This window comes from Ambystoma mexicanum, chromosome 6q, assembly GCF_040938575.1.
Source record: "Ambystoma mexicanum isolate Mex_15411 chromosome 6q, UKY_AmexF1_1, whole genome shotgun sequence".
Lineage (NCBI taxonomy): Eukaryota > Metazoa > Chordata > Amphibia > Caudata > Ambystomatidae > Ambystoma > Ambystoma mexicanum.
This window is the reverse complement of record NC_090937.1, coordinates 1,428,292,581-1,428,319,643: the sequence shown is the minus strand read 5'-3', so window position 1 is coordinate 1,428,319,643 and position 27,063 is coordinate 1,428,292,581. Positions and strand designations below refer to the sequence as shown.

The following is a 27,063-nucleotide window of genomic DNA, read 5'->3' as shown; positions in this document are numbered from 1 at the left end:
GCAGGTCTCCAAATTGATAAACGATTGCATTCAGCCAGACACCCGATGAGTGCCGGTTTGGTAGAACGCCAAAACGGGATCTTGAAAAACTAGCTGAGTAAAATTTGCGCAGGGAGCAATTTGAAATGGCCCGATGCACTACCCATAGCTTTACTTTGTGTGCAAACAGTTGTACAGGCGAGGACTGGTCTCACCCCTTACGAGATCGTGATGGGGAGACCAGCGAATGTCTAGAACATGCCTCGACCAAAACAGTTGAGGGATATTGAATGCCCATAACTTATTGATTATTGCCAACAGTTGACTCAAAACTTGCGTTTCATCAGCAGGTGCAGGAGGCTTTTCCTGTCAAATATACCGGCCCAGGACATTACCTGTAGCCTGGAGACTGGACTTTGGTGAAAAATTTTGAAAGAAAATCTCCACTTGCACCGCGCTGGTCGGGACCCTTCCAGGTGCTTCTGGTTACGCAGTAGTCCGAGTGAATGGCGATAAGCACTGGATCCAAGCAACACACACGAAAAGAGTTCCGTTTCCTTTCCCACATGAGAAAGAGATTCATGATCCCGACGTCGAAAGAAAGACAGTTGCACTTGATAACAAAGATATCATCGCCAGTTCCCTGTCAGAAGTACTTCCTAAACCTGAGAAAGGGCCTGGGGAGATTGCAACGAAGATCGAAAGGCCAAAGTTGCCTCAACTTTGTCCGACTGCCGCCTCATCATCATCATCACGCAGTGCATCACAAGTTGGCACTGATCCTGCATCTGGGAATGAGAGTGCATAGTTCATCGATCATACTGTACCTGGAGCTGTAAGGTACAATCTACGTTCACAAAATCGGAAGTGATCAGCTTTTGTTTCACCTTTCTTCCTAGAAGCTGGGAACGGAGGCCTAGGGAAAAGGAGCGTATGAGCTGTATCAAGTTGAAAGCTTTGACACACGGTTTCCCGGTGCTACCATTGAAAGTGAAGGACAGTTGCAACCTAGCACGGACAAGTGGGGGCAAATGGTACCGACACTATAAAATTGATACTTGCTCCTGCCTTTTTGGAGCTCTGTGCAAATTAACATCAGCTTGCTATCATCTATAAGCAGGCTAGCCTGGACTGGCCTGGACGTTTGTTGCTAACGTGTGTTGCTGTGGAGAACTTTCCCCAACGGACACTGAAAAACCTTTCCTGAGATAAACATTACAGACAATGCCTATATTCGCTCCTGCTCCCTCCTGAATCGATGCTGTTGATGATAGAGATGGAGAATAAGCCTACTCCAAGAAAGACTTGGTTCGGAAAGAATAATATGCTAATGATTATGATACCGCATTGCATTTTGATTACACTGGTCCCAATATTTTGGTATCTAGAAACTGTGCATCCCTTAAACTCTCTTCTGACTGCTACCAATGTTCCTACCATGAGCAGCCCAGTACATGTGCTCTCTTAAACTCTCCCTTCACAAGAAGTGAAACATAGAAAAGGGTATGATAATAATACATTACTACTGATTATGAATATGACCCATGCTATCTTGAATAGGTCCAATTGTTGGGTCTGTTCCCATTTACCCCAGCACGGAGAAAGAGGAATGGGTTAGTATGTACATCCTTTGCCACTTAATACCGGCTGTTATGCATCATTAAGAGCACTATTTTTTGGAAAACAGAATGATAGGGTCACTGGTCAGTTTGATGGAACAAACATAAATGAATTTGAAAGATTGGTACTGGAACTGTTGGGTTGTTCCGTATTTACAAGCAGAAACAAAATAAAACCGGTAACAAAAAGTCCAGTAGATAGGCTCTCTAGGCCTTACCCGTCCCTAATCACCTTTAAAATGGCTCTGTTAGGAAATAACGATGCTGTGCCTCCCTCCTATTCTATTAATCCATGATTACCTAGAACTTGGGAAGGGACCTGTTATTTAGGTATACTTTTACCTGGTGTATTTCTTTCCAAAAATGTTGCTTGCAGAAAAAGGTTCCTACCCAGTGGGAACATTCACTAGATGCATGACTATTGCTGTACTTGAACAAGAAGAAAAACCATTATATATAGGAGGTTCTTTCTATTTTATATGTGGAGATCAGGCCTATCCATGGTTACCTAGAACCTGGGAAGGGACCTGTTATTTAGGTATACTTTTACCTGGTGTATTTCTTTCCAAAAATGTTGCTTGCGGAAAAAAGTTCCTACCCAGTGGGAACATTCACTAGATGCATGACTATTGCTGTACTTGAACAAGAAGAAAAACCATTATATATAGGAGGTTCTGTCTATTTTATATGTGGAGATCAGGCCTATCCATGGTTACCTAGAACTTGGGAAGGGACCTGTTATTTAGGTATATTTTTACTTGGTGTATTTCTTTCCAATACTTCTGAAATAGCAACATTATCTAGATCTAGGCTCCGACGAGATGAAACCGCAGGACAGATTGTGGGGGATATAGAGAAATCATTTATACCATTTTGGGGACAAGCAATAAACTCATGGAATATAAGAAAACTGTCCAGGGTGTTAGAAAAAACGATAAATGGGACAACAGATCTCTCTAACAGATATACTCAGCATTATTCACCCTCTTTCCAGGGAGCAGGAGCTCCATCCGACCACTGCAGGAGCAGTGGCGAGGCCAGGAAAGGAAATATCTCTCATAGCACACACACGGTAAGCAGACTGCTAAAAGTGCCTGTGAATACGTGAAATAATAAATGTGAATACGGTCTGTGCATTTTCTTCAGTGCAACATAGCTATTTAAAGCTTGGATGGACTCCAGCAGGATCGCTTCAATTGCACCCGTTTGTACTGCACTATAAACCGAAAACGCTGTCTGAAACCCTTTTTTCGCCTTTGTTCACCACGAGGAGTGTATGCTCCAAGATGGCCGCCCAGGGGCCTGATGCTCCACCACCCACCAGCCAGTAAACCATTCATTTGCTGCCTGGATCGGATAGGTCACTGGTGCTTTCTTAAACACCAATCCGGTGCCGGCAGGCACAAGCCGGCCCACCTCCCTAAGGCCCAGGAACCAAGGCTGATTCCTGTCCTCATCCTGTCACCAGCATGCACGCCGACGCCGTTCACCAGCTGTTGTCCATGGCTATAAGGTAACATTGTCTCGCAACAACCTCAAATATCTGTGCCAGCCACAAGCCTGTTCTCCTACACCACATGCAAAGTTGGACATCCCTTAGTATAGCACACGTTATGCAATCCGCCACACATTTACTGCTGTAAAACACCAATCTCTACGTTTTACCGACCCCCACCGTGGCCGTGACTATTTGGGTCATATATTCATTTTATCCAGTCCCAGCACCTTTGAATGCGCGCAACGCATTATGCCCACACTAAATACTTTTGTTCCTAACCTCGCTCTGACCTTGTTTCTGCCGCCCATTGTCCATTGACCCTGCTGCTCATAGTGCAAGGCGTGCAATCAGAGCACTATCTTAAAACTCAATCTCCAACACAGTTCATGCCCGCGCATTGTGCCTCACTACACTGGAACAGGCACGAGGATTCAGAAAACAGGTGCCTATGTCGACTGCATGCCCTTATGTCTTTGCCCAATGCTCCGCACCGTTACGTGATGTCCCAAATGATTACAGTGTTCACTCATGTCCCTTTAGATCTGTTGTCACATGCTAGCAGCTATGAATGTCCACCTCGTGTAACAGGTGATTTCCCAATTCTATTGTGAGCTCTGCCTTCTTGAATGCTCAACACTGTGCATTGTTTGACTCATGCACCCAATTGTGAGCCCTGCCATTGATTGCTAGCCCTGTGCATTACCGGATTTATGCAACTAATTGTGAGCCCTGCCATTGATTGCTAGCCTTGTGTATTACCTGATTTATGCCTCCAACTGTGAGCCCTGCCATTGATTGCTAGCCTCGTGTATTATCTGATTTATGCATCCAATTGTGAGCCCGGCCATTGATTGCTAGCTTTGTGTGTTATCCGATTAATGCATCTAATTGTGGGCTCTGTCATTGATTACTAGCCTTGTGTATTACCTGATTTATGCATCTAATTGTGAGCCTTGCCATTGATTGCTAGTCCTGCACTTTACCTGACTCATGCATCCAATTGTGAGCCCTGCCATTGATTGCTAGCCCTGTTTATTACCTGATTTATGCATCTAATTGTGAGCCCTGCTATCGATTGCTAGCCCCTGTGTAGTACCCGACTTATACATCCTACTGTGAGCCCTGCCACTGATTGCTAACCCTGTGCATTACCTGATTAATGCATCCAATTGTGAGTCCTGCCATTGATTGCTGGCCCTGTGCATTACCCGACTCATGCATCCAATTTGTGAGCGAGCCCTGCCATTGATTGCTAGCCCTGTGCATCACCTGACTCATGCAGCCAATTGAGAGCCCTGCCATTGATTGCTAGCCCTGTGTATTACCCGACTTATGCAGATCACTGGTACACTGACCATCTGCCAGCCTTCCCCTCACACAAATTATGTATATGCCAGCAGTTGTAGGTCTCGAATGCCTTTTTTTCGACTCCAAAAGGACCGAAAGAAAGGGTTGAATTTTTTTTTTCTTTTTCATGGCGGGTCCCCCCAACCCCCGGTTTTCTTTTTATAAAAAACGTTTTATGCATACTACACCCCAAAAATATATAAATAAATAAAACATTGACAGTTTTTTTTTCGGTCCTTTTGTATTCGAACAAAAGGGCATTCGATCCTTTATTTTGGATCCTTTGACTGGACACCTTTGCCAGCTACATACACGGTCCTACTAAGGACAATCCTCCACCTACTCACTACTATAGACCTTAATATGCCTTACACTCTGCCCCTCTCAGCGTCTGTGACACCCCCTAACAATACCACTAATCTAAACGACCTGATCACCAGACCTTGCAATCTCTCCCAAAGAAACCTCAAACTACACGCCAGACTCCCCAAAATTTACGAACTCCCAGCCAAAGCCTTACACCCCCCTCCTAATAATTCCTCTAGAAATGTAAGAGGCCCCCAGCCTAATACCAAAACTTCATCGCATAAAACTACTAATACTCAGCACCCACTCCAGCTCAATAGCCGACTTACTCGAGGCCTCACCACCCACTCTAGGCACCATCACAATACCCTGGCACCACTTACTGAGACCACACTGTCCAATATAAGAGGAGCCCTAATAAATGCCCTGTCTATGGTGGCACATGCCACAGAAATAGCCGACTTAATTGTAACTGAAAAAATGAACTTCATCGCTATCACGGAATCCTGGCTTCACCCAGCAGCCGGCCCAGCGATTATGTTAGCCATTCTGGAGGACTATACCCTCCTAAGAATAGACCGCACTACCTCCTGAGGCAGTGGTTTAGCCATAATTGCCAAAACCAGCCTAGCATTGAGACTCGCTTCTCCACCCAATGTAGATTCATGTGAATCCCTGACCGCCAAACTTACCATATCTAACACCAAAACTATATCTATCCACCTAATCTATAGACCTCCAGGCCCCCTAGGCTCCTGCGAAGAGGATCTCACTAGCATCATATCGGATAACCTTAAAAATGCCTCACCAAGCATTCTCTTAGGAGACTTTAATCTTGGCTACAAAGACCCTTCAGATCAACGATTCTATAGAGGAATTAGGATTTACCCAAATGGAAGCAGGTGTTACACATACTAAAGGTAGAACCCTTAACTGGATAGCAGAGCACAACTGCCAAACTTCCGTCACTGCCATAACACCATTGCCCTGGTCCGACCACCATCTGATCTCCTCCTCCCTAGAAGTCACAGCTCCCGACCCTGCCATCAACTTAGCCCCAGCCATTCCCAACAGGAATAAAAAGAACATTACAGCCAATAAACACATACCTCTAATCCTCCCTACCTTGAATTCTCTTCCTGCCTCCACAGACCCATTTACCTTGGTTGACGAGTACAACAAAGTAATGCTATCTTCTCTAGAGACCATAGCACCCCTGAAAATTAGAAAGAGCAAACAGAAAAAACATGTCCACACATGGTTTTCGCCCCACCTAAAAGCCATCAGACTTGAGAAACGCAAATGCAAACAAATTTGGAGACAAGACCAGTCTGATGCTAATAAAAACAACCTCACAAAACTAGCCTCCATGTACAAAAAAGAAAGAATCCTTGCTAAACAAGAAATTTACAACCTGCGCATTACCTATGCCAATTTCAATACTAAGAACTGTTCACAATTCTTAAAGAAATAGAAACACCCATCCAAGCCCCTGAAACGTGCCTCAAGGACAAAAACTGGTGCACCAGCATCCGGAGCGCCCTAGTTAATAAAATAACGACCCTTCAGGCAAAAATTACCAATAAAAAAAGATTCCCTCCTTCGCGCCTCCAATCCTAACAATATCATCGCTCCTTTGCCCCCGAACACCCTACCTCCCGCCCCCTCTGAACTGCCTACAGCTCTCTTCAACTTCAAGAAGGTATCCACTCTAGAAGTTGAAAAGGTTATCCTAACTCTCAAACTATCTAATTGCCACGGTGACCTCTGCCCAGCTCAAATTATAAAGGATGCTGCACGGGACCTCTTCCCATTCATAACTAAGCTTATAAATGCCTCATTCTCTACCGGCACCATTCCCAACAACTTGAAACAGTCTTGGGTCCTCCCACTCCTAAAAAGAAACAAACTCTTGACCCGTCCATTCCCACTAACTATCGCCCCATTACTACAGTACTGTTCCTGCTGAAAATCCTAGATAAGGTGGTGTACCTCCAAATCCAACAATGTCTGGAATGTAAGCACCTTCTAGGAGTACGTCAGTCAGGTTTTAGACCTCAACACGGAACGGAAACTGCACTGATCGACCTTACAGTACAAATAGACACCCTGAGAGACAATGGTAATACAGCACTTCTACTGTTGCACGACCTCTCAGCGACGTTTGACTTGGTTGACCACAAGACTCTCTGCCAACACCTGGACTCTGCTACCCACTTCTCACAAGAAGCCATAGGTTGGATCCAATCCTTCTTAGACAATAAAACCATGCGGGTCTTCGCACCCTCAGCCGCTGCGGAGCCTATACCTATTACCTGCTGTGTGCCCCAGGGCTCATGCGTTTCACCTACCCTGTACAACATCTTTACGAAGCCCCTTTTTGATGTCTAGATGGCCTGGGTATCACCTACACTAACTATGCAGATGATACACAGATCCTCATCCCGTTGACGGGAGATTATAACAAGGATTTGGCCTTCGTGAATAAAGTGTACCTCATCATCCAGGCATGGATGGCATCTCAGGGACTATGCCTGAATGATGACAAAACAGAACTCCTCATTGTCGGCACCACAGCAAATCTTAACAAATTGGGCCATCTCTACTCTAATTTCACGATAGACAACAATAACATCACAGTAGCCAAGGAAGTTAAAATTCTGGGTTCTACCTAGACTCTACCCTCACTTTCAAAAAAACAAGTAAATTCCATGGCCTTGGCTACCGCTTATACTTGTAAGCTAATCAGAGCAGCCAAGCCATTCCTTACACCTAATACTTGCATTACTCTAGCAAGAGCTTTGGTATTATCCAAATTGGATTATTGCAATGCCCTTTACGTCGGGAGCAATAAATACATTACTAATAAGATCCAGATCTTACAAAATAATGCTCTGAGAGCAGCTCTCAACATTCCGAAGAAAGCCCACATATCTGACATCAGAAGATCCAACAACTGGCTTTCCATAAAAGACAAAATCATCCTTAAATCAGCCTCTTTGACTCATACATGCCTACACATGGCCGCCCCACTGTACCTCACCACTAGATTCTTGAGACAATCCACTAACCACCCTTCTAGAACAGCTACTGCCAACTTACTTCAAGTGCTAAGATTTGAACGTACGAAGACAGGCGGCAGCAGCTTCCCGGTCAAAGCTGCCAAAAATTGGAATTCACTCCCACCCTCTTTAAGGGAAGACATGCCCTACCCACACATTAGATCCAACCTTATCCACTGGATCAAAGAACATGACATCGGACTCCTCACCACTCTATGATCACATTACTGTCCGCCTTTACTGTATAATAACTGCTGTCTGATGTTCCCCTCCACCACATGTTCATCTGTATGACAATTTCAGCACTGTTCTTAATGTATTGTAATGTAACGCACAGCATTGTAACCTAAACTGAACCATCCTCTTTTGCTTTCTGCACCCTAATACGTTTGGGTCTGGTGCGCATTATAAATAAATAAACAAACTCTATAATATGACACTGGAACAAAAAGCAATCAGATTAATGCACTTCAAAATACAATGGTGCTTGAAATAATTTTGGCTGATCGTGGAGGAGTATGCAAATTGGTGGGGTCAGCATGCTGTGTATTCGTAAGTGACTCCTCCCCCACGATATTTGAAGCAATTAAGAAATTGCATGTCCTAAGTTCTGAAATTCATGTTCCCATAGGTGGTTGGAATCTGAATATAAGTTCATGGTTTTGGGAACTGCTATGATCATGGGGATGGAAACTAACTGCTATTTTGGTTATGATATTTGGAATCCTCATATTCTGCTGTTGTTGCATACAATGCCTGCCAGTACTCTGCTCCCAAATTTCAAATGAGTGTGTTCATGCAATTAGTACGAAACCTCCTCGCATTTTAAGTGAAGGTGCACGACATGAAAATCAAATAATTAAAGAATTTATGGCCATTAATATTTCTGATGACGATTATAGCGACATGGGTAGTTCGGAAATGGACACATGGTCGGATGAAGGCGCGATGTATGGATGATGCTATTGGCTTAAGGCCAAAAGGAGGGTTCGTTAGAACAGAAAAGCAACCCTATAGTCGAATGATACGTATAATATGTTGGCCAGAAGCCAATCGCATCACGTGACAAACATTGCAATCCTAGAATCGTCAATGTAACCAAAGGGCGTCCATTTTGTGAAATGTCGGCCATTTGCTTTTTTTCTTTTCTGTCAAAACGCTTTGCAAATGTATTCTATATTTTAAACTCGCCACGGCTTGTACGCTGAAATATGAACACAGACAGGAATGTCATCGTTTTTCTCTCTCACCAAGTCCTTGAAGTCGAGCAGAAGCCGGATCTAATCAGTAGTCCAGGTGCCGGTTTGTCTTGCAAGCGCTGTGGTAAAAGGCAGTTAAACATGAATTATATTCTCCTAACGGTGCTCCTTCGCGGAGAGTGGTATTTTCTGCTTCAGAACTATCTGACCCTTAGCTCATGAGCCGAAACACACAGACAACGTAGTAAGGAATGTCTCCCTGCTAAGAACACGATATCCTTGCAGAGTCAGAGCTCCATGTTCCTCATAACAGAAAGCTGACTCTGCTGCCTTTGCTACATAATTGTCATAATTGTCAATCACTGAACCCTAGCCTGTATGACATGTATGAGGGTGGATCGAATTGCTTTAACAAAGGATACGTCTAATGTATATATATTGCTGCTTGAGTGCTGTTCGCCCTCTCTCGCATCTCGCAGTGTTTGGGAACACACGTCGTGAGGCGTTGAGACCCAGTCGGCCGACTGAGAATACTTTGAAATAAACTGGACTTGTTTGGAAAGCGAACCTAGCGTCTGATGTGTCATTTTAGTATATAGTTATTGTGCCTTAGTTTCCATATGCAGTCTTTATGGCTTAGCAGGATGCGGGCAGTATGACCCAGAGGACAGGGATTGGTTTAGAGGAGAAATACAGTAAGTGAAAGTGAAACCTTTTTCTTTTACTGAGGATTCCCAGCCTGCCGACGGGGAATATTCATGAGCATGTGAATCCATGCCAGACCCGAACATGAAATGGGTACAATATAGACTGACCGATTTAGACTATTTTACAAAAATATGTGCATGTGTGTGGGAAAAAAGCCAGATGAGTCAGCGATCACCCCAGTGTTGCTTTCCTGTTAACCTGATTACCTGTGATCTGAGGGTACATTGCGTAGTGAATCTGTGAATCAGTGAAATAAAATAAATATATGAAAACATAACATGTTTCTGCTGATCCAAAACATGCCCATATTCAAAAGCATTGCTATTGCTATGCTGAACTGCCAAATTCAAGGAACATCCCTAGTAGTGAAATTCAGTGCTCTGCTTTTTGTTGGAATTCTCACAAGAGGCACAGAGCACAGGTGGAAACAGCTTCACAGATTAGCTACTTATATAGTAAAAGCTCACAGAGTAAGATTATCTGTGGATTGTGTTTCATTGTGAAAATACACTACTCCAAAAAAGAGTAAGGGAAGCTTGCCGGCTCGGATATCATATTTCTGTGCACTGTCTCTATAGTGCTTCGGGAAAAATTATTTGCCAACTCCTACCACTGACACGACAGAATAGCCTGAGATAACAAAACAAAAACAAGCATTTCTGTTTGATGCACCTTCAACCGCACTGTCATTCATTTAGTAGTTTAGGGATCAGTCTGTAACAATTGCATTACCTTGGCAACATCATCTATATCAATCTTGCCATCTTTGTTTTCATCCAACGCTGCTGCAATTCTAAGTAGCTTCTGCTCAGGAATCTTCTGGATTTGTTTCATCACATTTATGAGCTCACTAATGCTGATGAGATTCTCCCTGAAAACAACATTTCAAATTGTTAGACATAAAATGGCCTACAACAGTTACCTTTTGGGAGAAAAATAACAGTGTATTTCCAAAGATGCATTTATTATTTTGGCATGAAACATGCTTCAAAATGAAAACACTTAACAGCTGGTGATCAATGTGTTTACCACCAGCAATTTCATTTGAAATACATGTGCTCATATTTTTGGTTAGACCATCTATAACAAAAAAATAGAAAACTCTCTAAATAAGTTAAACTATTTATATAGAATGGGAGTCAGATCAAGTTCTTTAGTGGTTCTACTTTCGTTTTAATAACAGGTTCTTGCCACAATGTTCAGATGTTCCTTTGCTTGTGGTTAAAACTCAATTTGATTGTCCAGGAACATAAGGCAAGAACCACAGCGATGTCTAGTGTTTTTTTTTTTTTTTTTAAGTCATCTCAAGGAAAACACAGTTATGCAGCAAAGCTCAGGACCATTCCATTCCACCCAGCCCCCCTTGTGAAGAACCAGCTAAAACATTGGCTGCTTCTCTCTCAAATGAAGCGTGGCGTTCTTTAAATTCTTATTGAAGACCTGCCTCTACCTCAATGGAGGCTGGTAAATGGCCATTCCCTTCCACCGTTGAATCGCATTAAAATAATGGTCACTCACCTGAGCCCCCTAATTGCAGCGTCACCGTGGCCCTTCTTGCCTGCTTCAGTGATGTTTCTATATTTCTTTCCTCCTTCTTTACTGCTTTTTAACTTCTGACTACTGTTGAAATTGAGCGGTAGATTGAAAAATGTAAATTGCAGAGGTCTCCCTACTTGCGCTTTATTCCTATTTCTGTAATTCCTACACGAACACTATTAGACCACAAACGCTGATTGATAAATATTCCTTATGCCATTGGTTATGCTACATTCTTTATGATCTAATTGTCACAAGTTACTGTTCTCTTATAACTGAATAATACACAAAGGAAACTACAATTCCGAGATGTACAAACCATGCTGCCATGGGGTATGCTATGAAGGGTAAATGGTATTTGATATTCAATTAATTAATTATTATTATTTTTTTTTAACAAGTTTGAACCTATAAAGCATAAAATAGGGGAGACTGGGTGGTGTCCCCTACATATTAATATTAAAAAATAAATGCATGACTATAGGGTGGGGAACAAGAATTAGAAGATAAAAGGGTGACCGTGGGAAGTCAGCAAAATAAGTGGGACTTTTAACAAAGCATTGACAAATTAAATGCATTAAAGCAAGACATGTTATGAAACTTAGCTTTTCAGACATTAAGGCATAGCAATGCAAAGTACTCCAAATTACTCAAACAGTTTTATTTTGTTCTTTATCATCTAAAATGTGGCAAAATAGTGAGTGGGTTGGAACTGATGATTAACCGCTTACTGTGGAAAGATCATTAGTTCTCTGTCTGGCAAACCACTATTAATAAAACAAGGAGATTATTATTTTGTCTCATAGTCTCAGTCTTTATTATATTACGAACTCATTTTTCACCGATACTTGGGTTGCTCTTTGGCCCATTAGGATTACTTCTACCTTGTAACAACTTTCTTGAAGTTGCCAGTCTCTAATCAGCCTTTAGAAAGTCCTTCAGAATTCATAGTCCATCTCATCTTCACATAGCTTAGATTTCTCAGCACTGCTCCCATGCGCTGGGTTCCTTATAAATCTATTGATGTCACTCCGATCGTATGCATCTTTCAGACTTCTCAGCACACGTCTCAGACTGTTGGAGGCTTCCTAAAACTCCTCAGCACAACTTTCAAGTTCTAGGCGTCTTTCAGCCCTCTGGGTGCCCCACTCAGGTATGAAGCAGTTCTTCTTTTTTTGACAACTTTATTTAAAAAATTTCTAAAGAAATACATCATTCCAAAACAACAAATATGATAAACAATAAAACTTCAAATGGAACAGAATAAGATTATATAAGTCGATATAAATAGAACAGAATCAATAAGTAAAATTATTCTAATATCCCCACTAAATGTAACAATCACAATTTGAAATGACACAGTCAAACATCAGAGGAAAATAAGAAAAAACACAAACACACTACTACACAACACAAGACAAACATAACAAACACTTTAACAAATTAACCACTCTAAAGTCAAGTAAAAGACAAACCAGAGCCTATTAGTGCTCATCTCACAGGTATGAAGCAGTTCTCGGCGGCACTCAGATTCTAGGCATTTCTCAGGGTTCGCAGTGCCCCTCAGGTTCTAGGCACATCTTAAAATTGGCAATAGGGTCTTTTAACCTCAGCATCTCCCTCATAGTAGCCAATAATTGGGTGTCAGATGCGGTCTCCATAAGTCTCTATGTACAGAAGCTGGAGGTATCCTCCAACAAGCCCTACATGGCGAAGTCTTACTCTCCTTTAGCTATCAATTTTCCCGTTGCCCGATTAGCAGGAAGGTCCACTTCTGTGTCATTCAAATTTAATTGACACTTGTATGGCTTCCCTTTATTTCCATCATGATCTGTTTACTGGTCCATCACATGACAGGGGAAGATCAGGGGATATAAAGGTCGGAAACCTTCAATTTTGTCAATTACTCTATACGTGGAAGCCGCCACACAGATTTGCCACATCTTAAAGCAAGAAGGCAGATAAAATGCTGTTTTCTAGGTTTTATTTGTTGGTATTTAGGAGCTCGTTTACAGTTGTTTCACTTCCCACCTAGAACACTGCCATCGTTTTGCCCAGATATATAACTCCAGATCACCACCTCTATATGTCACCCGTGGAGTCCCACAGGGATGGACCCTCTCACCAATGATCTTCAACTTAATCCCTGGTACCCAACCCAGCCAGCCACAAATTCCACATTTCCCCAATAATTGCATGGATGCACAACTACTTGAAAATGTCATACAAAGACATCTACTCTGACAAACCTTTCGTTGACGCCACTTCTCCCAGGATGGAGTCTCGTTCCATGAGGCCAGGATGGTCAGGCGACTACCTACTAGCAGAACACTATGATATTAAGGCAGGCATCCAAGTGCCTAACAGCAACACTTTAAACTCTGTATATTTTCACGAAATGGACAAGGAATAGTCTCCTTAATAGTTTTTCCAACTTTCTCCTCCCTGTCACCTCAATGGGAGGTGGGTGGTTTGTTTATGAAGTTAAAGATACCCATTACAAGTAAGTAACCTTTCCTTCTCCATCATGGGATCTCCAGTAAAACCATTAATAGAACAACGTACCAATTGCCACAAAAGAAATGCGAAAGGGGTCAGAAAGGAAGATTTTTAAAGATGACAAAAAAGGGGAAACTAAAAAGAATTAACCAAAAATGTTTCTTTGGGTTGTTTGACTCACATGGAGATCAAAATAAAAACAAAATGAGGCCATGAAAATATGGATGAATCTCCATTTTGCACATTCCCTTTGATATTACAAGGTCTTGAGGGCAGCCCAAGTAGGTGCATTTTCTCTTGCTGAATTAACTCTGGTTTACCCTGACAGGGTTTATTAGCATTTTGATAGCACAGAGAAGGGGTCTTCAAACTGTGGGGTTAGCCACCAAAAGGGAACCTGAAGGATGTTAAGGGGAGCGTGCAAAGCTCTTTAAATAGGAATATAAAACAATACATATATATAAAAAATATATATATATGGATTGCTTAGTAGCAGGGAAAGCTCCATCTTTCTATTGTACCATAATTAACACTTGATGAGATGTGCTTGTGTATTAATTCCTGTCTAAACTGTACTTCCTTTCCCGTTTTACATCCAAAGTTTGAAAGGAAGTATCAGCAGAAGACGGGTTAAGGACAAAAGACGATAGTGGAATAGTTTATTAGTGTGGTAATTAGAAAGCACTTTGAGAGGCAGGAAGAATGTTTTCTAAGGATTCACTGTAAAAGGTCATGCAAGGGTCATTAATTTAAAAACCTTATTCCACTGCCCATCTTCCAATAAAAGTGATGAAAATCAGATGTGTGTGTATTGGTTTAAACAGGGGTACCGTTAATTTTGCCAAAACTATATTCAATTTTCATGGCAGAAAAAACATTTGTAACAGGAGGGTACATTTTATGAAAACGTGCTTAGAAATCCTATATCCCCAGAATAGCCACCTCACAATCAAACAGAATACACTCACAATCAATGGGGTTTAGGTGTCGGACTTGGAAATGCTGAGTCCGTTCTTGCCATCCAGATGTCATGGGCTAAAAACTTGCATGATTGAAGTCCAAAACATCTAAAACAGCCGCATGATGAGTAACCATGATTCTAGGTGACCCTCACTACCAGCCAGATTTCATAGGGCCTAGGCTGCTTGAGATGATGATGATGACATACCTGGGCTAGGCTTTGCCAGATCTTAGTTCCTCTGGAGAGCTTTTAGAGTGATTCTCTGGGTACTGTCGGCTGACTTTACCAGGATCTGTACAGATTCCTTCTGAACCTCATGGTCCAGTCCATTCATTCTTTCTCGTCTCTTCTCTCCACCTTCTCAAGGCTTCTGCAATCATGCCTTCATCTCCGCTCATCTTTGCCCGTGGGTGATTTCTTTTCCAACTTTACACTCTTGGTCTCTTCTCACTGTCCCTCTTCACTACTCTATTCCCCTCACTTTGTCTTTCCACACTTCATTTTATTCCCCACTTCAACACTCATTAGCCACACCTGCCACTCTACGTCCCTCTCAAGATCACTCCATTTTATTCACCACCTTAAATCGCTACTTTCATCTCCAGGTCTTCCCACCCCTTTTCTCCTTCCTCTGCCTCTCTCTGGGCCTTTCGCCCTCCTCATACTTCTTTCCTCTCAAGGTCTCTTCCTCCTCCCTCTCAGCTTCCTTTAATACAGTCTTTCCTCTTCCCCTTCCCTGTTGCTCTGCCTGCATCGCCCTGCTACTCACTCTCCTCCCTAATACTTGCTCGCTCTCCCATCTCGCCTTTCATCACTGCTGCTAGCCTCCTTCCAATACCCAACCCCCGGCTTTGTTTGGGGGTCAGCAGTGCTCTAGATAAGATTTTGAGGTGGGAGTATTTTACTCCCTATTTTTAAACTTTGAGAGTAAATGTGATTTTTAGAGAGTAAAAATGACTTTTCTCCTTTGCAAGAGACTAAAATGTATGTGACATCTAGCTGACGTATGCAAAAACTATGGAAATCATTACTATGCGGCAGCTTTCTGTATTGTTACAGAATACACCTTTCATTATTTCTCTAAGGTCTGGCCATTTGATCTCTCCTGTATATATTTAAAACACAATAACCTAGCCAATTGCGTAGTAAAGCAAGCATGATTTGTATTGTGTATTTTGAGGTTCGATAGCAGAATTGTCTTTTGATGAAAGTCCTCGTTTCCTGGAGCTATTACTACCTAATGGCATGCCAATGTTATGGTACAACAGTGCAGAGAGGCAAGGATCCATGCTAAATTCTATATCTAATCTCATGGTGAAATGGTTATTTATATAGCGATTTTTGATCACAATTATCATCAAACCGAAGTCGATACTCCTTTATCGAACTTGAAAAGATGAAAGGCTGAGTTGGCTGTGTCTGGATTCATAGCTGCAACCTACAGATCACGCACAGATCGCAGCAACGAGTGCTCAACTGGCTGAGCTATCTTATTGGCTAACATCCGTCAGAGGTTGGTTAAGAGTATCGACTAAGGTATAATAATCACAGTGCCTAGATGTTTGACGAACCATGTATGAAGCACTACAGAAAGTTGAATACCTATCTGGATTATCACAGGAACAGGTTTTTCGCTTGCGCTACCTGGAGAATCCGGTTTTGGATGTTTTAATTGTAGTCTTAAAGATTTGAGAGGATAGAACACCTGTGATTGGTGTAATGACAGAGACCCTTGAACAAAGGCTCTGCTGCCACGGACCATTTATAGTAATGTACCCCATTGACTGCAAGGTTGATCGTTGGAACCCAATAAAACAGCCGTGGGTCAGCGTCGTCACCGGTGGGCTCGCCGCCGGACTCACCCCGCGGCCATCCACCAGAATTGGCTTTGTGTTGTGGGCATAGAGAGTTCTCGTCTGCTGCTGGTCTCCGACCGGGGCTCTGGCAAGGCGACGTGAAGGTGTTGTGCAGCGGGTGGGGGATGGGCGGCGTGGCCTGTGTTCACGCTCCTTCGGACCGCTGTTCCACACCGAAGATGTATATACATCTCCAGAGTCGTTGGTAGTTCCAGAACACAAATGTGGCCCCCACCACCTCAAAGCTTCAGCTTTCGGAATCCGGGCAGTTCGCTTGCTCAAATGTTGTCGTTCTGCAGGACGGTACATGAAGGATTGATGTTATGGCGCTGCTATACTCTCAGGCGGCCATACTTGTCGGCGTCCAACAGCGCCCCGCCTCCTTGGAGATTTAAATGGCGCGGGTTGCGTGCCGGGCAGCAGGTCTTTAGGCCTGTGTTGTGGGGAAGTAGCCTGGGCCAATCATGTCGCGTGGGAGGGCTGGGAGGCAGGATGGAAAGGGACGTGAGGAAGTGGGCAGGGAGAGGGGACAAATGCGCACGCCACGCTCTTTGTGCTTTTTAAAGCACAATCCCAGAATATCCCTTAGGGTACATGTCCCCCAGCGTGCCTATGCCTACAGAATTTCAAGCTCTACAAATTACAGGTTCACAGGTAAGGTGGTAATATTCCACTATGGTAGCTCCGGACCCAACTGTTTACTAACACCCGTCTGTTTTAGAACTCTATTCCAGGAAAATGTACGACCCTGGAGGAGCAGGGAAAACAAGAAATATGGTCACACTGACACTCGTTCAGTTGCCAAATGGGTGACAGAGGCTCCAACCATCGCTCCAATAGAATGCAAACTGTGCTTGTGTAACCAGATAAAACAGTTCAATATTCAGTGCAGCAATGCCACAACCAGCAAAGGGGATAATCAATGTGCTCCAGCGAATCCTCTGAGAGGAGAGATAACAGGTTGAAAAGATCCACAGTCTTCACTGCTCAGTTTACTAGCACAGTCTAGTAAAAAAAAAAAAGGGGTGCCAGAGCCAAACATGTATATTTGAAAAGAGTTATAAGAGCTTTGAAGCACTACCATCTTTATCACACAAATCCTACCGTAAACAAAGTAAGCATAACCAGATAAGAAATAGGATTAAGCGCCAAACATTTAGTCATATCGACTGTGACATGAATGCCAAAGTATGTAAATCGTCAACAGCCCATTTGCAGTCCCCAATACTCGAATAGCAATGCATGTATTTACTTAGGGGGAATAAATCAGACTTGACCCAATGAATCTGAAATCCGGAGAGCTCTCCGAAATAAAGACATCTTGGGTGATTGGACACAGATTAGAGCTCAGATCATTAATGTAGAGCAGAATATTATCAGCATAGAGGGATACGATAGCCCTATGATTCCCCATCGCAATACCAATGATGTTAGTGTTTTTCACTGACCAAAGCATTATGCAGTTCAATTGCAAGGGTGAACAAAAGAGTAGAAAATAGACACCCCTGGATGGTTCCGCCCATGAAATACCTGACTGATAAGCAACAACACATACTAACAAGATGGCCTGGAGTACAGCAATTGAATCGCCTGCAAGATGTATCCCTGAAGGACAATGTTTGTCAAAACAGTTAACAAGTAGGTCCATAAAATAGATTAAAATGCTTATTTATTTATTCACATTTTTGAAGCACTCACACAGCATCGAGGAGCCATTACAGATTTTTTTTGTTGTTGTCTCAGTTGCATATTTATAACGCGCTTAAATACGCAGAGGTTTCTAAACGCGGACCCGGGGATCGAACCTGTGTTGCTTCGTGTCGTCTTGCTTCCAAGGCGAGCACATTGCCACTGAGCTATCCCCCTGGGACCTTATTGTGAATCTAACAATGAAGCAACTATTTGGGTAGATGGGTTAAGCTGAGCTTATGTGCAAAAGAGACACTGAAAATTAAAGCTGTGGATCTAACCAGGAGAAAACCCAATCGGTAAGCGAGAACAAGCAACGGAATAAAGCAAAGTAGGCTTATCACCAAACCGTATGTGAAATATTTTATGTCCGTATTAAGGAAAGGGGCAGATAGCAGTGGATCAGGGTCTTTGAAGGTTTCAATATTAGGTTAATCAAGGCATCACAAAGTGATTTGGGGAGATGCCTTGGATCCATCATTTCACAACTTCGCGAGAAGAGAGGCAAGAGCTAAACCAAAATTCAGCCGGCAGGCATTTGATGAAGATTTTCATCAAGCATAAAAGTCACAAAAGAAAAATGCAGTTGGATGAAATGAGGGTTTGAAAGGAAGTAGGTTGCAATGTATTTGCAAGTGAATATAGATGAAAGCGATTATAAAGTACAGATTTGAGAAGACTAGGCCTTATTTGGCCTGCAACGGCATGGTATAGTTAAAGAAACTACATTTTTAACTAAATAAAATGAGAACAGCTGTTAACTATGCTAAGTAGGATGCGGCCCTAGCACATAACACCATCACTGACATTGGCACCAGCCGGGGGACAATAGACAAAGGGGTGTTACACATCGTTACGCCGGCATGCAATAAGGGAGCCCCTTTGTGGGAGATACTGGCAAGCACAGCACTGCCACGGCACTACAGCCCTCAACTTGACAGCAGACGAAAGAGGACGCCGAATCCACGCGAGACTGCAGGTGCAAAGCAAAAAGCCAAGAGGTGGAAGGGTGAACAGGTAAAGAGCGAGTGCAAGAGGCCAGTAGACAAAGCAAGCACCTGAAGGAGGGGCCTACTGGGTCTGGGTGACATCGCCGGCTGGCACGCAAGACCAGCCGACTGCCTCAGAGGAGAACCCCGGAAACACCCCTGGAGGGAGCTGCCCTGGTATAGACCGATACAAGGTCACAAGAAGACGGCACGGTGAACGGAGAAAGGGACGAACAAGACTCCGACCAGAAACACTTGGCGCAAGAAGAGGAAGCTGGGACCCCGACAGACACACACGAGCCACTGGCGACGGCATGCCGGACAAACAGAGGGGCGGAAAAGGGAGGCACCAGGGAGCCGCGCCCATACTACTAACCCCACACAGCAAGATGGATGCGGTGATAGTAGGAGTGGGGCTTCTCAGGCAGGATGTGAGAAACCTGATGGAAAGGGTGTCCACGGCAGAACAGCAGGTGCAAAGCAACACAGTGAATATCACAGCCCCCCAATCCCAAATGACGGAGGCACAGGACCGCATCGGTACTCTGGAACATCGGGTGGAAGATGCAGAAGGGAGGGCCTGACGCAACAATGTGCGCATAGTGGGGCTGCCGGAGAAGAAGTGAGAGCAGGGAACTTATCCCAGGGCTTCGTAGTAGAGAGGGCACATAGGGCCCTAACCAGGAGACCCCACCCAGCAGCACCCCCAAGACCCATGATTGCAAAAATCATGAACTTTAAAGATCGGGAGAGGATCTTGGCGTTCTAAAGAGAGGGAGGAGTGATAACAAGGAATGCTGCTAGAATAACTATTTATCCGGACTACACAGCATTGGTGCAGAAACAAGCACAATTCTGGCAGACCAAGGACCGCCTCCGGGCGGCAGGGGTGCGATTCATGCTATTATACCCGGCAAAACTGAAGGTGCTGCACAATGGAAGGTCACACATTTTCGAGACCACCGCCCATGCCAAAGAGTGGATGGATCTGCAAGGGATCCCAGAACAGGGAGCCGAGAATGGACAGAACGACAGAAATGCACCCCACTGAAGCACAAGTGCAAGGAAGATGACTGGAACACATTAAACAGACCAGTACCAGCAGGTTGATAAGCGGGAGCCCGAAATCCCCCACAGAGGACCACCAGCCGCCACGATGAAACCCGACGGAGGAACAGAATGCGCGATGCCAGTTTTCAGGCATTCCGCTGCAGCGAGTGCACCCACTGACAGGAGGGTGGCACGAGGAAAGCAACGAAGCCCGAGCAGGGGGAGGGTGGCTGGGCGTTTGTTATTAGTTGTAGAGTGTGGTTAGGTAGGTTGTGTGAAGGCACAAGCATTGGAGGAAGCACCAAGCAACATCGACACGGACAAGGCGCAAGAGGCTGGCTAGCACAAAAGAATCCTAACGAGAGCTGCCAAGCATCACGACGGGCGGGGGGGGACCCGCAAGGACCTCAAACAGACGAAGACAAACAAACAAAGAGGAGAGGGGTCGACACCACCTCAGGCAAGGGGGGGGGCGAGGGGTGTAGCAACAGGACCAGACGTAAGACGCTGGATAGCACAGGGGCCCATGGGAACTGGCGGGCCGAGGGATGTAGTAACCAGATGGGCCAGGAAAAAGCCATCATAGTTACCTGGAACATCAGAGCATTGAACACTTGCATCAAGAGGCTGAGGGTCTACACCTGGTTGAATAGAGCGAAAGTCCAAACAGCAATGTTGCAGGAAACGCATCTGACAGCCGAGAAGCAAGCAATAATTGCCAAGAAATGGGGAGGACAATTGTATAGCTCAACTTTCTCGAACTATGCCAGGGGTACAGACGTGGATTGCTCCGGGGGTACCCTTCAAGCTCATTAGACAAGAAAACGACCTGGAGGAAGACTGCTAATAGTACACAGCATGTAAGAGAACAAGGTGTGCCTGAGTAACACGTCGCCCCCAATCACGACGCAACAGAGTTCTTCAGGACAATCGCACCCCAGATAGCCCCATACAGGGGCGCGTCTTTCATCTGGGCCGGCAACTTCAACTGCACATTGAACCCGCAGATAGACCGATCAGTGCGAAACAAAGGACGCCAGCCCCGCCGGCCAGAGCTCTGCAAAGGACCCCAGACCAGCTGGAACTGGAAGATGACTGGAGGAAGGTACATAACGACGCCAGGGGATACACACACCATAGTTTAGTTAGTTTAGTTTATTTATTTGTAGAGCGCGCCAAGTCCAGAGGCATCAGGGCGCTATGCTTACAAGTTACATGTCCAAAACATTACATTTCAACAGAATAATACAGGAAAAATACATAGGGTTACATATATACATCAGGCAAAGGTTTACAAACATATTTACAAGGTGGGACGTGGTTAAACAACAGAGACAGGGTCTTGCTAATGGAGCCACACTTTGACCCTTTTCCGGAATAACAGGCATGCCGGTTCCTCTCTTAAGGATAGTTGGAGTGCATTCCATTTCTTTGCAGCGAGGAATGCCTGCTCTTTGTAGTTTGGGATGTTAATGCAGTGAGTCTGGGCAGTTCTGGTGGGCCGTGTTGAAGTGTGGCGGGTGATGGTGTTGGAGAGGTAGATGGGAGCCTGGTTAGATAAACACTTATGTGTGAGGGACAGTGTTTTGAGGGCTATCCTTTGCTTAATGTTAAGCCAGGTTATTGCTCATCTGGTTTCCGAGATGTGTGGTTTCTTTGGAATGTTAAGAGCGGCTCTAATGGCATTGTTGTGTGCCTTGCATTTTATTGAGGTTTTGTTGTGAGGTGCCAAGATAAAGTGCATTACAATAGTCAAGCTTAGAGAGTACCAGAGCTCTTGCTATTGTGATACAATTTGCTGTTGTCAGGTAGGGACGGCAAGCAGTTATGAGGTTAAATGTGTGGGCAGATGAGGACGCCATGGCATTAGTTTGTCTTGTTAAGGTTAGTGCGGAATCAATATGAATTCCCAGTGTTTTCACTACCTTGGAGACTTCCATTATATTGCCGTCAATATTAAAGGAGGTGAATAGCACATCCAGTTTGTTAAGATTGGCTGGTGATCCCAAGTGGAGCAGCTGTGTTATCGTCGTTAAGACAGAGCCCATGCTTCGCCATCCAGGCTTGTATAACGAGGTAGATGTAATTGAGAGTCTTACTATCCACAGTGTAATCACCAGTGATGGGGATGAATATTTGGGTGCATCCGCATAGTTAGTGTAAGTGACACCCAGATAGTCGAGATCATCAAAAATTGGCTTGGTGAACACATTGTAGAGAGTAAGACCCCTTCGGGACCCTGCAAGTAACTGGAGTGGGTGTGACAGAGGGCGCAAAGACCCTCATGGATCAGTTGTTGAGGAAGGACTCAATCCAAGCGGAGGCTTGGTCAGAGAAATGTGCAGCAGATGAGAGGTGTTTGCATAGGATTATATGGTTCACCGGGTCAAATGCTGCTGTTAAGTCTAGTAGAAGAAGCAAGGCCAATTTTCCCTTATCTTACAAAGTCTGAATTTGAGTCTTAAGGTCGATCAATGCAGTTTCAGTCCCATGTCTAGGTCTGAATACTTATTGTCTAAGGCCTAGTAAGTTGTTTGATTCAAGGTATTGCTGTATCTGCAGATAGGCTGCACGGTCCAGTATTTTTAACAGAAAAGGTACTGTCGTAATGGGTCTATAGTTTGATGAGTTGTTGGGGTCTAAAGATGTTTTTTTTTAGAAGCGGATGTTCCAAGCCTCTTTCAAATTGTTAGGTACTGTACAGGATTTGAATGAGGCGTTCATGACAGATGTGATTAAGGGGGCTAGTTCCTTCACGGCCTCCTTGATAAGAGGAGCAGGACAGGTGTCTCCCTAGCAATTAGATGGTTTACGTTTTAGGATGATGGTCTCCACCTCTTAGATGGAGAGGGGTGTGAAGTTAAATTGGGGTTGCACCTTCCTGGTGAGTGAGGGAGGATGTAGAGTGGACTCGGCATTAGTGATAAGAGTTTTTTTTGTTTCAATTTGTTTTGGAGCATGGTGATTTTGTCTTTGAGTGCATTCTGGATATTAGTGCACCACAGAGTGTCTTTGGTACAGATATCAGGAAGTGGGGCAGGTGATTCTAACTCTTTCAGGATGTTGATGAGTTCCTTCGTTCTGGTCTTTGCTTTGGCTATGCGCTCATTCTAGTTGTCTATTTTAGCTTGGATAATAGCAATCTCATAGTTGAAGGAGGCTGCAGTGAAGTTGACCTTATTAGCTTGGGATGGTGTGTTCTTCCATAGAGCCTCTGAGATTCTTTTCAGTTTCCTAAGTGCTTTGAGGTGTGGGGTGTACCACGTTTTCAGATGTGTGCAAGGTTTAGATTGGCGTAGTTTAAGTGGCACGAGCGTGTTAATAGTCTTAAGGATGGTATGATTATACAGGCCGACTAAGGCCGTGGGCTCAGTGAGTGTTGTGGTAGGGTTAATGATCGGTTGAAGTAATGGTATTAGTTTCTCATGTGTCAGGTTGCGTTTGTTTCTGGTCATCATGGCTGGAGCATGATTTTGAGAGTTGAGATTTGTAGATTCTTTAATGGTGAACGTGATTAGGCGGTGGTTGGTCCAGGCGCATGGGTTGTTGGATAGGATATCAATGTTACAATTTAAGTCGGCTAACCAATCTAAGGTTCTGCCTTTATTGTGAGTAGGTTCTGTGATTCAGTGTGTGAAACCTATTTCGGTAATAGTGTCCTTATGGGCGCAAGCTTTAGGTTCTTTAGTATCTTGGAAGCCTAAGTTGAAATCTCCCAGGATAATGACTTGTGATTTGTTTTTTGTGTTAGTAGACAAAAGGTGTGAGATATCGTTTTCGAATGTGGTGGTTGGTCCTGGTGGCCCGTAGATGAGATGGATTGTGAAAGTAGATGTTGGTGGAGGTAGGTAGCTTGATTGATAATAATTCAGCTGACGGCATGGGTTGGCTGTTAACCTTTCTTCGGCCTAGTGCAAAGTTATAGATGATAGCAATCCCTCCTCCTTTAGAGAGGTTGTCATCTCTATCAGTTCGAATGATGGAGTAGTGGTCTGGGATAGCAAGGGCAAGAGATGGTCCCGAGGCACTATGAAGCCAGGTCTCGCGATAAAGTCAAGGTCATGTAGTGTTATAAAGTCAGCGATATCTAGAGTGTGTGCAGGTAGGGATCTGGCATTGATGAGACTAGCTTTGATCGTTGGTGACATATTATCCTGATTCCCTTCGGGTAGCCTAGGTCTGTGCTCAGGTGCAGAGGGCGAGGTAGCTAGGGTAGATAGTGTGTATACAACTGCATTGGTGTTTTTGGTGGTAGTGGCATTATGCTGTCGTCGGAATCTAGAGGTAAGTCTATGATTCCTATATAGCGTATGGCACGGGGAGGTGGTCAGTGGTGTAGTTGTGGTTAGTTGAACTGGCTGGTTGTGGGTACTGTAAAGAGAGGTGGATATGTGGGGCGGTACTACCATGTTGTGTGTAAGTGCTTTAGGCATATATTGGGCTTTCATTTCAGTGCGTTTGCAAAGCGGTAGTATCCTCTGTGGGAATATATGTTCAATATCCAGACAGGGTTTTAGGAATCTAGATGGCAGAATTATGGCTTATGGTGGGATACTAGATGTCATGGACAGGCAAGTAAGATACTGTAGGGGTTGGTGAGGTGGTCCATAATAGATGTCAGTGGAGGACTGACTAAAGTAAGTACCAAAATGGGCAAATTTAAGCAGAATAGGCGGGTTAAGATGAGAATAATGATATGGTGGGGTAGATGGCTAGGTTCAATTGAGTGGGTCAAGGTCGCGGAGTGTGCACAAATTAAGAAGCAACGTTCGTATAAGATCAGGGAAAAAATACAATACAATTGGGATGAGTACACCTTATGCAGACAGATGCTCACTTCGAATACAGTTGGAGTTACAATTATGCCGGGTACACCTTATGCAGACAAATGCTTACTTGGAATAGAATACATCTAATCAGTCAGAGATATACAGAGCAAGCAGTACATGAGGAATGCTGTACAGTTGGACTAGATGCGCTTTGTGCAAGCACCTGCTCACTTAGAATAAAAGGCATATATGCAACAGTGTAGTTGGTTTTGAGCAGAGCACTCGTGAGGTACACATATGCAATAAACGATCAGTTAGGGGTTTCGATATAGATAAAAGCACATAATTAGACAATAGGTAGGCGATTGATCAAATGGTAGGAAACGTTGCGAGTAATGTAGGCTTGCTTAGTGAGGTGTCAGAAAACACTCGACATATTGTTAACTGATAATGTTGTGCATGTTGCCATGCACTGGCAGGATCGTTATAGGAGCTGTTAGTTCATGTTTTTAGTCACAAGAAAAATTGCTATTAAATAGTGCGAGGCAGTGATTTGGTGGAAAACAATGAGTAAAGTAGTTTAGTTTAGTTAGTTTATTTGTAAAGCGCTGCCAAACCCTCGGGTAGCTGGGCGCAAATTCTTTAAGTACAGTAGTAGTTACAGATTATTGCACATACAAGTAAGTGAGAATGATACATTCCAGTATGGTTCGAGGGACCTGGTACAGAGTGGTCCACGGAGAAGCATAGTAGATTATGGCAGGCCGGTTACAATTAGGTTTGCAGCAAGCATAACATACATTTGATTGATCAGGCGGATAATAGATTAGTTGCAGATACATAAGTAAGGTACTGGACCCGTTTAGGAATAGCTAAGAGCCTTAGTCCGATTATTGTTGGGTGCTAAGCAGTTCCTTGACTTTGGCTTTAAATTACCAGAATGAAGTGTCGGCTCTTATAGTCGTGGGCAGTGCATTCCACTGTTTGGCTGCCTGTACAGGGAAGCTAACTCCCCCAGCTGTTTTCAGGTTAAACTTTGGTATATTGAATTGGTGAAGGTAAGGTGATCTGGTAGGTCTGGTGGAGTTCTGTCTCGTGAATTTGGCTGAGAGGTAGCGCAGGGCAGTCTGGTATAGGCATTTGTGAGTAATGACCAAGGTCCGCAATTTAATTCAATCACGGATGGGGAGCCAATGGGATTCCTTTCCGAGTGTGGAAATGTGGGCCTTACGTGGAAGATTGAGAGCACAGCGGAGAGCATTATTTTGGATTATTTGTTGTCTATTCAGGTTGTTAGTGGAGCCAAGGAATAGGGTGTTGCAATAGTCCAACTTGGACAGTATGAGGGCTCTACCCAGTGTAAGGCGGCTGTTGGTGGATAGGAATGGTTTGCAGGCATTTATAAGTTTGTTGGTATAGGCTGTGACTGAGATGGTGGTGTTAATTTGCTTTTTAAGAGAAAGTGTAGAGTCAAGGTACACCCCCAAAGTTTTGACTTCTTTCGACACTTTTATGATGTTGCCCTCAATGGAGAAGGATTGGTATCTCGGATCCAGTTTATTGAGGCGATTCTGTGAGCCTACAATAAACTGTTCCGTCTTATCGCCGTTTAAGCAGAGGCTATGGGTGGCCATCCATGCTTGGATTTCTAGATAGATCTCGTTCAGTTTAGCAACATCCTCATCATAACTCCCCGTGAGGTCAATGAGGACCTGGGTGTCATCCGCATAATTAGTGTATGTTACACCCAGGTTGTGAAGGCGGTCGAAGAGGAGCTTGGTTAAAATGTTGTAAAGTGTGGGGGAGATACAAGTGCCTTGGGAAACTCCGCATTGGATGCAGACAGGGCCGGCGGCAGCGCCACCAGATGGGGAGAAGACCCTTGTCGTTCTGTCCGATAAGAAGGACCACATCCAATTGGTGGCATCCTGGGAGAATGCAGCAGCCGAGGAGAGGTGTTCGGTAAGAATTTTGTGCAAGTCTGCAGAGCAGAATG

General features: G+C 44.0%; 1 protein-coding gene across 1 annotated transcript in view; it reads right to left on the bottom strand.

The window, feature by feature from the left end:
- Positions 1 to 27,063, bottom strand: part of LETM1 (leucine zipper and EF-hand containing transmembrane protein 1) — a 919,975-nt gene that overhangs the window by 65,517 nt on the left and 827,395 nt on the right. The window contains exon 13 of the mRNA XM_069632136.1: positions 10,451 to 10,589. Coding sequence (XP_069488237.1) covers positions 10,451 to 10,589 — 139 coding nt within the window. The remainder of the gene's footprint in view (positions 1 to 10,450; positions 10,590 to 27,063) is intronic.